At 49.2% G+C, this 13218-nt stretch overlaps 1 protein-coding gene across 1 annotated transcript in view; it reads left to right on the top strand.

The window, feature by feature from the left end:
• Positions 1 to 13218, top strand: part of CNTN2 (contactin 2 (axonal)) — a 16896-nt gene that overhangs the window by 2677 nt on the left and 1001 nt on the right. The window contains exons 2-21 of the mRNA XM_009709889.1: positions 1937 to 2081; positions 2365 to 2540; positions 2868 to 2963; positions 3294 to 3503; positions 4090 to 4189; positions 4462 to 4637; positions 5333 to 5469; positions 6008 to 6137; positions 7028 to 7178; positions 7462 to 7589; positions 7949 to 8124; positions 8703 to 8823; positions 9110 to 9268; positions 9409 to 9558; positions 10291 to 10361; positions 10554 to 10788; positions 11234 to 11349; positions 11723 to 11909; positions 12269 to 12381; positions 12470 to 12638. Coding sequence (XP_009708191.1) covers positions 1937 to 2081; positions 2365 to 2540; positions 2868 to 2963; positions 3294 to 3503; positions 4090 to 4189; positions 4462 to 4637; positions 5333 to 5469; positions 6008 to 6137; positions 7028 to 7178; positions 7462 to 7589; positions 7949 to 8124; positions 8703 to 8823; positions 9110 to 9268; positions 9409 to 9558; positions 10291 to 10361; positions 10554 to 10788; positions 11234 to 11349; positions 11723 to 11909; positions 12269 to 12381; positions 12470 to 12638 — 2946 coding nt within the window. The remainder of the gene's footprint in view (positions 1 to 1936; positions 2082 to 2364; positions 2541 to 2867; positions 2964 to 3293; positions 3504 to 4089; positions 4190 to 4461; positions 4638 to 5332; positions 5470 to 6007; positions 6138 to 7027; positions 7179 to 7461; positions 7590 to 7948; positions 8125 to 8702; positions 8824 to 9109; positions 9269 to 9408; positions 9559 to 10290; positions 10362 to 10553; positions 10789 to 11233; positions 11350 to 11722; positions 11910 to 12268; positions 12382 to 12469; positions 12639 to 13218) is intronic.

Raw genomic sequence — 13218 nt, 5'->3', positions numbered from 1 at the left:
AAAGAGTATCCCACGAGAAAAGGCATGCATGTGAGTGTTAATAATATATATTTTATTCGTTAAATAAATAGAAATTATTTACCATATGCTACCTACTAATCTCAAAATATAAAGCTGTTAAACCCTAATCCATTGACTATCATCTATCAGAACACCATTAATACACTACTTTTTTATTAATTCTCCATTAACTCATGATTATTTTAACTGCTGGTCAGCAGAGTTACTTCCAGCTGAGACTTGCTCAGCACAGCCATTACTGACCCAACTGAGAGAAGATTTCCAGCTTACACAAGCTTCTCCTTTGTGAACAGAACGATTCTAGAAAGAAAACGGCACCTACACTGATCTGGAGGGAATACAACCCTCAAAAGGCTGCTCTTCTCTTATTCCAAAGTATTAGACACAGGCTACGGTCCCTCTCTGCTGTGTGACACCAGGGACCGTCAGGCTCCCCCCTGTATGCGGCTCCCTTGCAGCAGCACATCCCGGTTGCCGGAGCCGAGGGCTGGGTAATTGGCTGATGCTTGGACACAAGGAGCAGCCGACAGCTGCTCCGAACCCACAGAGCCAATTAGTGGAGCCCCTCTCCCATCTCACCCTCATCTCCACATGCAAGAGCAGCCGGAACATGAGATGAACCCCAGGAGCTACAGGTAAAGGGCTGCTTCCCCCGAGCCCAGGAGAGCTGAGCTGGCTGTTCCCTGCTGGAAGTTACTCTTGCATAAAACATCACACTTACTGGAGTCACTTAATTTAACTAGTGACCATGCTGTGTATAGTAGGGAAGGAAACAGATTGCTGGTTGGCATAGCAGTTTTAAGACAGTTATTAATTCAATTACAAAGCATGGAAGGATCCTGGGGCTAGCTAAGCATCTCCGAGCTTATCACAGCAGAGGTAGAGGGGGACTGTGACGGGAGCACACTGCCTTGAGGTGGCTCCATCCCTGCTAAGGGACAGGCATTTCTCAGGGTGCTAGGGAGAGAACAGACGTGCTGGCGATCATTATCCCACGAGCCGCTTCTGCAGTTAGAGATTTGCAGGCAGCTTCTGCTTTGTTCTTACTTATTTACACTGCCATTTCCATAACGCCTCTGCGGAAGGGGGTCTGCCCGCATTTTGCCATTTATTTGAGACACAGAGTCACTCACTGCGGACAGCTGGCACTTTCCAGTGAAACATCATCACCACACCAAAGGGTGGCCCAGACACAGCGCAGGAGAAGGCAGGCAGGTTCTGATGTTCCTCTTGTGCCCATGCCTGAGCCATACTCATGACAGCAAGATCAGAATCAAACCCGTGTCCGAACATTACAAAGGAAGCTTCAAGCTCATCCCATGAGTTGAACAGCAGCATTGACACCTGCAGCATTGGTTTGCACACCAGTAAGCAGCATGTTTGAGCCATCGGGAGCTGATGATGTTGCAGACGTAGGGATGGAGGGGATCTGCCGGGCGTGCGAAGGGAGGCAGTGGCAGAGCTGCAAAGATCCAGGTTCTCTTCTCTCCTCCCTTGTCCCAGAGAGGACTTAGGAGGAACCAACCAGCCAAAGTTTGTGCAGACAGAAGAGGAACCAGCAAGTCCTCACTGCCAGGGACAAAGAGGGCATCCAGGGCTTCCCAGCTCTAGTCTCGTCTGCGCGTGGTTTTCCAAGAGGTGTGTGTCAGAAGTCCTTCATCTGCACGTCTTCAGTCAGGTCTGGTCCCTCTGGCACAGCAGAGACGGTGCGAGATGCTCAGCGGGAAATGCACGCTATCTGCCCAAAGCCATGGTTGGGGCTGGGCTGCAGTGACAGATGGGTTGTGATTTTCACATCGCTCCTTCTTTTATTCTAGATCCAGTTCTGATGCTGCCAGGGATACCCTACAAAACTAAAAATGAGAATTTTTAGAAAAAGCTAAACTGAGCTGAGCAGGCTTTCCCTCTTTTGCAGTTTGGTGCCAAGCACAGAGCAGCACAAGGAACTACGGGCCGGTGTTTGAAGAGCAGCCTGTGCACACCCTCTTCCCCGAAGGCTCAGCAGAAGAGAAAGTCACGCTGGCTTGCCGAGCAAGAGCCAGTCCTCCTGCGACCTACAGGTGAGCTCGCCTGCTCGCTCTCTGTACCAGGACTGGCACACAACCATCAAGATTTTTTCTTTCTGTTCTCCGCTTTTGTATAAAGAAAATCGTTAACATGGGAACCAGCCTCCTCGTCCACATGTGATGTGCCATCCCTCCCAGCTCACAGACCAGATATAAATCTAGCTCAAATCCCATCACACCATAGCTGGAAAAACAAACAAGCACAGCCTTCTGTGAGGCACCACAAGTGCTGCAATGAGTATTTACTCCTCTCACGCTTTATACTTGCTCTTGGCAGGTGGAAAATGAATGGCACAGAGATAAAGATGGAGCCAGATTCCCGTTACAGGCTGGTTGCAGGTGACCTAGTGATAAGCAACCCAGTGAAAGCCAAGGATGCGGGCTCCTACCAATGCGTGGCATCTAATTCCAGGGGCACCATCGTCAGCAGGGAAGCTTCCCTCCGCTTTGGCTGTAAGTTTGTCTCCATAAGGTAAATGAAATGCAGCCACAGTTATGCTTGGGGGTAAACTGAGCCCCCTTGCTCACATCAATAAAGGCTGGAGAGAAACTCTCCAGTGCATGGTACCCAACATCATCACTTGGAGAAATCCCCTGGCGCTTTCCATTAATATGAAGGTGTGGTAGAAATCTGATGCACTATGCAGAAAGTCAGTAATATTTTTGGATCTCCCTCTGTACAACCACTGAAAAGACCAGCCTGTGGAGGGGGTGATAAAATACAGTAATTCCTCCAGCTGTTTTCTTCATCCACGGACAGGTTTCACTTTGCACGTTTAGTTTTGCAGGAATTCTCCGCAGAAGAGCGGGACCCCGTGAAGATTACAGAAGGCTGGGGAGTGATGTTTGCCTGCAGCCCTCCTCCCCATTACCCAGGTAAGGGTTTGCATTTCAGCATAGCCACTAGCAGGGATTAGCAGCACTGCTGGTGCCAGGTGGACAGATGCAACAGAGCAAGGGATTCCCAGATATGTCAATCACTCCTTGCTTTTCTTTGGTAATTTTAGGGAGGCAAATTTGGTTTTAACTCAGACCCTGTAAAGCAACAAAACAGAGGTAGGACCTAGCATGTGGAGAAAACAAGTACCATCCAAGGACCAACTTCATCTTAGACTGGTCTAGAAAAGAGCCTACTAAAAGGGTTTAGTCCCACCTGGGAGGACACAGGCAACTTGTGCAGTTCGCTCCTTTTTCTCTCCCCCATAGGTTTATCCTATCGATGGCTCCTGAATGAGTTTCCCAATTTCATCCCAGCCGATGGAAGGCGTTTTGTCTCTCAGACCACAGGAAACCTTTACATTGCCAAGACAGAGGCTTCCGACCTGGGGAACTATTCATGCTTTGCCACCAGCCACATCGACTTCATCACCAAGAGTGTCTTCAGCAAGTTCTCCCGGCTCAGCCTCGCTGCAGAGGGTCAGTGCTCTTGGATTATCATAAGGGGATTGGGCAAAACACAAAATTAACAAGCCACCACAAAGCACTCCGGCTCCACAGGACACCAGCAGCACACAAATCACCCACCAGCCTCTCAGGGGAGCTTAAGAGCTTATAAAAATATTAATTGGCTGGAACCTGGGGGGAGCAGCCCTCTCTCTACGCTTCGCTGCTTGTGCGGCTACAAACCCCATCAGTGGGGCTTCTCTGTTTGTTTGTAAAGGAGACCCAGCACAAGGTGCAGCCAGTGCAGGCTCTCACACCCCTGAAACTACCCTCCTCTGCCTTTGGCAACCTTTGCAGAGGTGCAGCTAAAGATACTTCTTGGGCAGGGCAAAGGGAGTTAAGCAGGTAGGAAATTAAGGAGAGATAGTCCTGAGATGTAAAGAAATTTCTAGAGACTTTAGCAAGAGCTGTCTTAAAAAGAAAATGAAACTTAGCCTTATCCAAATGCACAAGGTTTTGGAAAGGAGCGTAACCTTGCAGATACCTCTGCCCCTTAAGACCTCAAGTGTGCCATTTCAAAGTTATCCAGAACTCCTCAACAGTGCTTTCCTTTTAACAGATGCCAGGCAGTACGCACCCAGCATAAAAGCCAGGTTTCCTGCAGACACCTACGCTCTGGCTGGGCAGATGGTGACTTTGGAGTGTTTTGCCTTTGGAAAGTGAGTGCAGCGCCTGCGTGGCTCAGGCTCGGGATGGGGAGGGTATCACAGAACCTGCAACTTTCACAACCCCTCTCTTCAACGAGTCTGCTGCAGACCAGAGATGGAGGGGGAATAGGAAGAGGGAGGAATTGGCTAAAGCCATCTGTCCTGCTGGCCAAGGCCCAGCTGGGATGGGACCTGGGTGGCTAAACGGGGATTGAGTTACACTACGCTGTAATGCAGCACAGGGTACCCGAGAGCTGGCCTTCACCAGATTTACTTTTACATAGCCCTGTTCCTCGAATAAAGTGGAGGAAGCTGGACGGCTCGCAGTCCTCCAAGTGGATCGGCAGTGAGCCCCTCTTGCAGATCCAGGATGTTGGCTTTGAGGATGAAGGCACTTATGAGTGCGAGGCTGAAAACATCAAAGGGAGAGACACCTACCAGGGCCGCATCATCATTCAAGGTAATACATTTAAGCCCACGCCTTTCCAGAGCACAGCAAGATGCTCCAGGTAACGGACTGAGCCTTTGGGAGTGAAATCACCATCTCTGATCCTGCCTCATATCAGCCCTAATTAAACCTATTGCAAAGCCCTAACAAAGACCTGCCGAGATCACTGATATCTTTCCTCAGCGGATACATTTAGGCTATGGCAAGTAAAGAGAGACCTCCTAACTTGCTCTAAAATAATTCTAGCAAAAATGAGGTAACAAGGGAAGGAAGCATAGTTTGTAAAAATCAAGCTTGGCTCTCAACCAAGATCCTCTCCAGGCCTGGGGTACTTCCACAAGGGTTAATGCTGGGAGCTATTAATCAGATCTAGTCAAGTTACAAAACTTGACCTGGTTATGTTAGTCTGAATCCAGTCTTTCCTCAAGTTCAGGAATGACTGCACTTACTCTTTAGAAGAGAAAGCATAATGTTCTTCCTCAGATCTGGATTCTGCCATAATTTTGTGCAGTCCGCATGCACAGCTGCAGCGAGACCCATAGGACTCAGCCTTGCATCGCTGCACAAAAGGCAAAGGCTGGTGAAACACGCTGTGATAAATAAATCTGCCAGCAGAGATGACACAATGAGCATCCTTCTGCCTGCCTGGCACAACAAACCTCTCATCTGATGTTCTTGGCTCTGCCATCTCTCTTGCTCCTTTGCAGCTCAGCCAGAGTGGCTGAAGGTGATCACAGACACAGAAGCCGACATCGGGTCCGACCTGCGCTGGAGCTGCGCGGCTGCTGGCAAACCCCGGCCTGCAGTCCGATGGCTTCGGGACGGGCAGCCACTGACCTCCCAGGTACCGCCGTGCAGGTCTGACAGCGAGAGTAGCTCAAGCCAATGCACACCAGAACTTGCAGTACTGAACCTGCTACTCCAGACTTAGCCCCTCTTCCTGCCTCGCTGCAAATGCATCTCAACCCCGTTTTATCACCCTGCATCCCTATTTCATGTGCCCCCATGAGGCTGCAGAGCAATGCCACAGTCCTTACCGACAGCAAGTTCCTTCTCCCGTCACTGCCATCCCAGCCATTGCTTCATGCAACTACAGGAACTCATAGCCAGTTATCAAGGCGGATAAACAGCACCTTGTACCTGTCTCTGTATGACCTGCACGTTGCTGCTCAGGCACTCAGAAGTCTCAGCAAACAGAGCACAGTGATGTGGGGTAGTGACTGGACAGATGTAAAAAAACGTCCTGCGTTTTCTCCCACGGAAAACCAGGCTGACCTCAAACCGGCATAAGAGTCTGTAATGAAACTCAACCCTGAACATACGAGGATTGAGTTCCATTTTTGTTTTTGTCATCTAATGGGTTCATCCTCTTGTTTGCACAGAACCGCATCGAAGTGAGCGGTGGAGAGCTGAGATTTTCCAAGCTAGTCCTGGAGGACTCTGGCATGTATCAGTGTGTGGCTGAGAACAAGCATGGCACAGTATATGCAAGTGCTGAATTAACAGTGCAAGGTAATTTCTCATTTCCCAGTGCTCTGGGTTTCAATGGGACACTGAAGCATTTTAGACCTCTTCCTAATATCCTGTGCTTGCAATCTCAGAGTAAGACAAGAGCAGACAAAAACTGCTTCACTCACCATTGAAATGTAGTTGCTGGTTCAACAAGACACTCTACAACCACTTAAATTTTAAATATTGTGTAAATTCAGTAATGCTGAAAGAGAACAAGGACATCTGTTTAGCTACAGAAAGTGTACAGGACAGACAGCAGCAGCACTACAAGCTCTCTTCCACTCCACAGCCTTCCTCTTCTTTGGAGGAAAGAGGTCAAAGACAAGAGTTCAGTATCCACTCAGCCTGCTTTGATGGATGGTGACTGGAACTGGACTGATGCCAAACTTGTTCCACGTTAGCCTAAAGGCTTATCTCCTCGTGGGCAGTAGATGCCAGAGATAAATTAAAGGCTCTAAGGGTTAACTGTTCAACATTAACACACTGCAATGCATGAGGGCAACAGATAAAACTCAATTCTATCTCTGCAATTCCAGGAGGAGTTTTAGGCAAGCTGGACGTCTGCGTTGGTAACTTTGGTCAGGATATTGAAGAGAATATCCTCTACATTTTCAAAAGCAGCTGTTCTTGTGTCTCTCAAAGACCTTGCACTTGTTAGGGTCATACCCCATTGCTATGTACGGCACGTGTGCCACATAACACCTGCCTCGGCAGGCGTTAGAAACACCTGGCAGCAGAGGAATCACTCCTTCATCTTGCTCACCAGATACTGCCATGCTTCTATTACCAAGTCATCTAACAACAAATCAATACCTAGTTACATAGCAGTTAAAATGCTCACATAGCAGGGTTTTCTAATCATTCCTTAATCCTCTTTTTTCCCCCTGTAGCCTTAGCACCAGATTTTAGACTAAGCCCAGTGAAGCGACTGATACCTGCAGCCCGAAGTGGGAAGGTCATCATCCCATGCCAACCAAGAGCAGCACCAAAAGCCACTGTGCTCTGGACCAAAGGGACTGAACTTCTGATCAACAGTAGCAGGTAGCAGCACAGAGTCAGCTTCTAGCTAGAAACCATAGCTAAAATCACCTTTTTTTTTCTTGCCAGAAGACTGGATCTGATGACCCAAGTGTGCTGCGACATCCTTGAACATAAGCACTTTGTTATTCCTCTAGTTTCTTCTTTAGAAAACTCCTACATAATATTTTGCAGTCCTGTCTTTATCACCAATTTCTCTAAAATCAGCACATGCTGGAAATTGTCACGTGTACAGAGTGAACAGACATTTTAACCTTCCTCTTGTATGGTTCTTCTTCCCTTCCAGGGTGACTATTACCGCAGATGGCACCTTGATCCTCCAGAATATCAGCAAATCTGATGAGGGAAAGTATACCTGCTTTGCTGAGAATTTCATGGGCAAAGCCAACAGTACTGGAATCCTCTCAGTTCGAGGTAGAGATGTTTGCCTTGATTTGGGATCAGTTGAGCAAGAAACATCTAAGAATGCCATGATGTGATATTTCTCCTCTCCTTACACTCCCCAAAAATCAATGCAATACTCAGGGAATCAAAGACACTTCACCCTGTGGAGTAGCAAACCTCCTGCCTGACCCACCAACAACTGGTCCTTGAGAAAAACATTTCCATTTCCTAACTACTGTAATCCCTCATCTTCCTCCTGTAAAACTACTGCTATTAGAGAGGGATGACAAGTTGGAAAGTGTTAGTTGGTTCGGATGCTCTGCAGCATTCATATAGATCTGGTACATGGACATTCGCAGCTAACAGCCCTCCCTGCTCTTTCTCTGCAGATGCCACCAAAATCACATTGGCACCATCTAGTGCTGATATCAATGTAGGTGAAAACCTTACTCTACAATGTCACGCATCCCACGATCCAACTATGGACCTAACCTTCACCTGGTCACTAGATGATTTCCCCATTGACTTTGACAAGTCTGAGGGGCACTACCGGCGAGCCAGTGTGGTGAGTAGAAAGGGCAATTATGTACCACCAAAAAGGACGTGGGCTTCCTACAGGGTCTCAGCCTCCTTCGGGCATCCCCCTGCTCCGGCGTGGGGTCCTCCCCGGGCTGCAGGTGGGGATCTGCTCCAGCGTGGGCCTCCGTGGGCTGCCGGGGGACAGCCGGCCTCACCGTGGGCTGCCCCAGGGGCTGGGGGGAATCTCTGCTCCGGGTCTGCAGCACCTCCTCCTCCTGCTCCACTCACCGGGGGCTGCGGGGCTGCTCCTACCACAGATCCTCACTCCTCTCTTCTCCAGCTGCAGTTGCACAGGTTTTTTTTCCCCTTTTTAAAAACGTTATCCCAGAGGGTCTACCCCCATCGTTGATGGGCTCAGCCTTAGCCAGCGGCAGGTCCATCTTGGAGCCTGGCGTTGGCTTCATTGGACATGGGAGAAGCTTCTGGCAGCTTCTGACAGAACCCACCCCTGTAGCCTCCCGCTACCAAAACCTTGCCACGCAAACCCAATACAATGTTGAATGCTCGATTGTGATCAGGCATGTTCAAATGCTCTCCCTGCTGCCTCTTCTCTTCCCCATGCAGAAGGAAGCTGTTGGGGACCTCAGCATCTTCAACGCCCAGCTAAAGCACTCGGGGCGCTACACATGTACAGCCCAGACAGTTGTGGACAGTGCTTCAGAGTCAGCCACACTGACCGTCAGAGGTAATTTCTCTGTCGTAAGGTCCCCTGGTCCTTACAAGCCCAAAGTAACGGCATGGTCCTTGCAAGGGATCAGCTCACTCTTCCTTGTGGCCACCTCACCATCTAATATTTGAACTGGATGGGATAGGTTTACGAGCTTTTCTGGAGGCTAGAATTGGAGGTAAGGCTTTCCAGCTTCCAGAAAAGAAAGGCCTGATTTTAATTTATGACTTGCACAATATAAAGAGCAATAAGCCTCCAAATCTTTCATCTTAGTAACACGTTTGTCTGTCTCCTGTCATCCCAGGACCTCCAGGTGCCCCCGGGGGTGTGGTGGTGAGAGACATCAGTGACACCACCGTCGAGCTGAGCTGGAGCCGTGGCTTTGATAACCACAGCCCTATTGCCAGGTACATCATCGAGGCGCGGACCCTCCTCTCCAGCAAATGGAAGCAAATGCGTACCAGTAAGTGTCTTGAGGGCAGCGGTGGTGGTATGGCCCGTGCTGGCTGCAGGGCACCGGCTCGCTGACAAGTTCTTGCTCTGTGCTCCTACGCTGACTGCCACTCACTATTTGTTCTCCTCTCATGTTATTGGATTATATAGATCCTGTAAATATTGAAGGCAACGCAGAGACAGCCCAGGTGGTGAACCTCATTCCTTGGATGGATTATGAGTTTCGGGTCTTAGCAAGTAACATTCTGGGAGTTGGGGAGCCAAGTTTACCCTCCAGCAAAATCCGTACCAAAGAAGCAGGTACGTGCAGATACTCTCCGAGGTAGAAAGGGGAATCAGAGGCACCTGTCCCTACGTGCCGGAGGGGGAAGGCGTGCTCGCAGCATGCCTTGGGCCCAAACAATTAGTTATCTCCTTGAGTGCTCCTAGAGGTGATGCCATCACAAAATTTTCTGCCTTTTTGCCCATTTACACGTCAAAGACAAAGCAGTACCAGAGCTGGCAGCTAACTTCACCAGCGTTAGATACAATATATTAAACCATTATAAATCCTAGCTTCAAAACCTGTACCTTCTGGGCAGTAATGCTTAGAAAGGGGAAAGAGCCCTATTATATCACAGAGCACAACTCTGCAAAGACAAGGTAAATTTCCCAGCAAATGGCTACGAATGTTCATTCTATCTTCTGCTGCTTGAACGTGCAAGCAGAAGGGAAGAGCAGGAGAAGTGCTCTCAACATACCAAATGCATATTAACTCTTTCCTAATAAAAGCTCTCCTCCATATCCCTGCTTTTGAGCTTGATTTGTGTCCTCTCTGAGACATGCTGCCTCCAAATAGGCTCGTCAGGCATTAGCCAGTATTCTAGACCTGATTTTCACAAATATCTGAAACACTCATGGCTGAAAACACAGTGTCATACGAGCTGTCAAAGCCTGGCTGCTCCCAGACCACGCAGTGTCTGTGCTCATCTTCATCACTGTTGTTTCCTTAACCCAACCTGTGCTGTCTGCTTCTGTTTGGGGACCTGACAGCACCGACTGTGGCACCATCTGGGCTCAGCGGAGGTGGAGGGGCTCCCAATGAGCTGATCATCAACTGGACGGTAAGTCAGCAGAACGGCACCAGCCGTGGATACTGGGACAGGGCCAAGGGGAGGAGCACGTGCCATTTCTTTTGGGAAATCAGTGCTGCAATTACAATTTTGATACGTGGTTGAGCCAAACACTGTGCTTAGTCCAAAGTCTTGCTCATTTGAACGGACCAAGGCTCCTCTCTCTTTCCACCTCCCTCACAGCCAACACTGCGGGACTATCAGAACGGAGATGGCTTTGGCTACATCTTGTCGTTTCGCAAGAAAGGTACCCAGGAGTGGCTGACAGCAAGGGTGCCGCACGCAGAATCGCTGCACTACGTCTACCGGAACGAGAGCATTGGTCCCTACACCCCCTTCGAAGTCAAGATCAAAGCGTACAACAGGAAAGGAGAGGGCCCAGAGAGCCTCACCGCCATCGTGTATTCTGCAGAAGAAGGTAAAGAGGGACTGCAGAGGCTCTGAATTCACCGTGCTTTGTCCAACCAACCAACCGTGTCCTCAACCAGCTCCCTGCAGAGCTGTGTCTGTCTAGGAGTTCAACAATAGGAGAGGTTTCATTTACTCAAAGAACAGCTGACAGCGATTTCAGCATAACATTTATCATCTTCTTCAAATACACAGATAGACATTTCCCTAAGCCCAGCCCTGACTGTACACACCCAGAGCTTCAAAGCAGACACAGACCCTCACAGCACACAGCTGTGGTCCTGCTTGTCCTACTAAGTCCCTAAATCCCTTCCCCTTGCTTTACTCCGTACACCTAATACCAGCTGTCTGGCTGCACGGTAATGCTGCTGCAGGAAAGTCCTTCGTTTCAGTATGGTGATTATGCTGCCCAGAGCTAGGAAAAAGATTTTATTCCCTTTTATTGTCTTTTCCAGAACCGAAAGTGGCTCCTTTCAGAGTTATGGCCAAGGCTGTTCTGTCCTCGGAAATGGATGTGTCCTGGGAGCCCGTTGAGCAGGGAGACATGACTGGAGTGCTTTTGGGCTACGAGGTACGAGCCTGCTATGGGAATGAGAGACACTGAAACTGAGAACAGAGAGCCCAGCAAAGAAAATTCCCTCAGGCAAAGCGAGGTGAAAGGAAACAGCATTTTGTTTCCAAAGACGAAGCATAATTAATGGACAGCATGAGGTGCTAATGGGGCCAGTAATACTGCTCACAAGAGAGATTAGTAAGAGAGAAACATTCTGGGCTTTTCTGCTTGCCTTTGCACACAGGCTGTAACCTTATTCCCTGGCACACACTAAATAAAATGCACATAAACAAATACCAAAGGGTCTCCAGCACTGGCTGTGGATGGACCGAGTCTGGTATTTGCAGACGCCTCTATCCTTACTAAACGCATCACATCCTTTTCTATTCAGATCCGGTACTGGAAGGACGGTGATAAAGAGGAGGCAGCTGACAGAGTGAGAACAGCGGGGCTGGTCACATCGGCTCACGTAACAGGCCTAAACCCCAACACAAAATACCACGTGTCTGTCAGAGCTTACAACCGGGCTGGAACCGGCCCCCCCAGTCCCTCTACCAACGTCACAACAACAAAACCACGTGAGTGAGCCCTGACCACCCCTGGTTTTCACTTTGTACTCCCGGGGCTTCCTCCAGAAAACCCCCAATGCTCAGCTAACTGATTAGTTTTTTATCTTGGTGCTCTAACGCCATGTTAAGTAGTCCGTAAAACAGTTCCCTGAATTTCCTCAGAACAGTCTTGCGGTCCATGTATCACTTTATCTGAGAAGATCTGTGCTCAGAGTAATGTTTGCTGGGATAATTCCCTTTAAACCAGCCACAGTGGTGCCATCAGCCCCGTCGACTTGTCATAGAGTCTCAGGAGACGGCTGTAACCAGCACAACCTTCTCATCGGTCCCTGACTTACCGAATCTCTGTCTTGTTTTGTATCTCTTAGCGCCAAAGAGGCCACCTGGCAACATCTCCTGGACTTTTTCTGGGTCTACAGTCAGCATCAAGTGGGACCCAGTGGTGGCGAAGGCAGACGAGTCTGCAGTTACCGGGTACAAGGTACAGGCAGCACATAGCTGGCCATCTCTTATAGGTGACCCCAAGGAAATCACAGTGAACATAAACTCAAACTTGCCTCTTCCAACAGATGCTTTACAGGCAGGACTCCCACTCTGCTCCCACACTATACCTGGCCAGCAAGAGCCGGATAGACATCCCTGTCCCTGAAGACTTCACTCACGCCTTTGTACAGATCAGGGTGACAGGCCCCGGGGGAGATGGAATCCCAGCTGAAGTTCACATCCTCCGGAATAGCGGTACGTACGCTCCTCTGACTATGCACACTCCATGCACAAACACTCATTTAGAGGGTGCTTCACAGACCACTGGAAAAAGAGCTCCGAGAGACGAGTTAATCTGCAGGACTACTTGTCTGTCATTCGCTACCACTGCTCTTTCATAAGTAACCACTTAACTCATACCTCCTCCCGTACCTGGCCATAGCACAGCATAATAACAAGAAATGCTATTATGTTTTAAAATCCCAGTCTCCTTCCAGGAACACGAGGGAACATCCTACCCCACTGTTTTAGGCTGAGACTCTGCAACTGGTCTTTGCCTCCCTTGTGCTGTTCACTCAAAGGGATTTCTGACAGATTCCTCTCCAGCCCTCCATCCAACCTCTCCCCAGACTCTGAGCAACCTTTCGGTCTCGTCTGGACCCAGCTTTATTATTTGAGGCTAAAGCCCTCGAGGCCCCATGCAAGTCCAACTTACATTCACTAAGAATGAAATCCTGACTCTGTTTGGGGGGCCCCGACCCCAACTCCAGCAGGTTCCCTTGGTTCAGGGGGTAAGTACTCAGGGCCCACCTCCAAATCCTTGCTTCAAATACAA

Source organism: Cariama cristata, unplaced genomic scaffold (assembly GCF_000690535.1).
Source record: "Cariama cristata isolate BGI_N322 unplaced genomic scaffold, ASM69053v1 scaffold16381, whole genome shotgun sequence".
NCBI classification, from domain to species: domain Eukaryota; kingdom Metazoa; phylum Chordata; class Aves; order Cariamiformes; family Cariamidae; genus Cariama; species Cariama cristata.
This window is presented reverse-complemented; position numbering and strand designations above follow the sequence as displayed.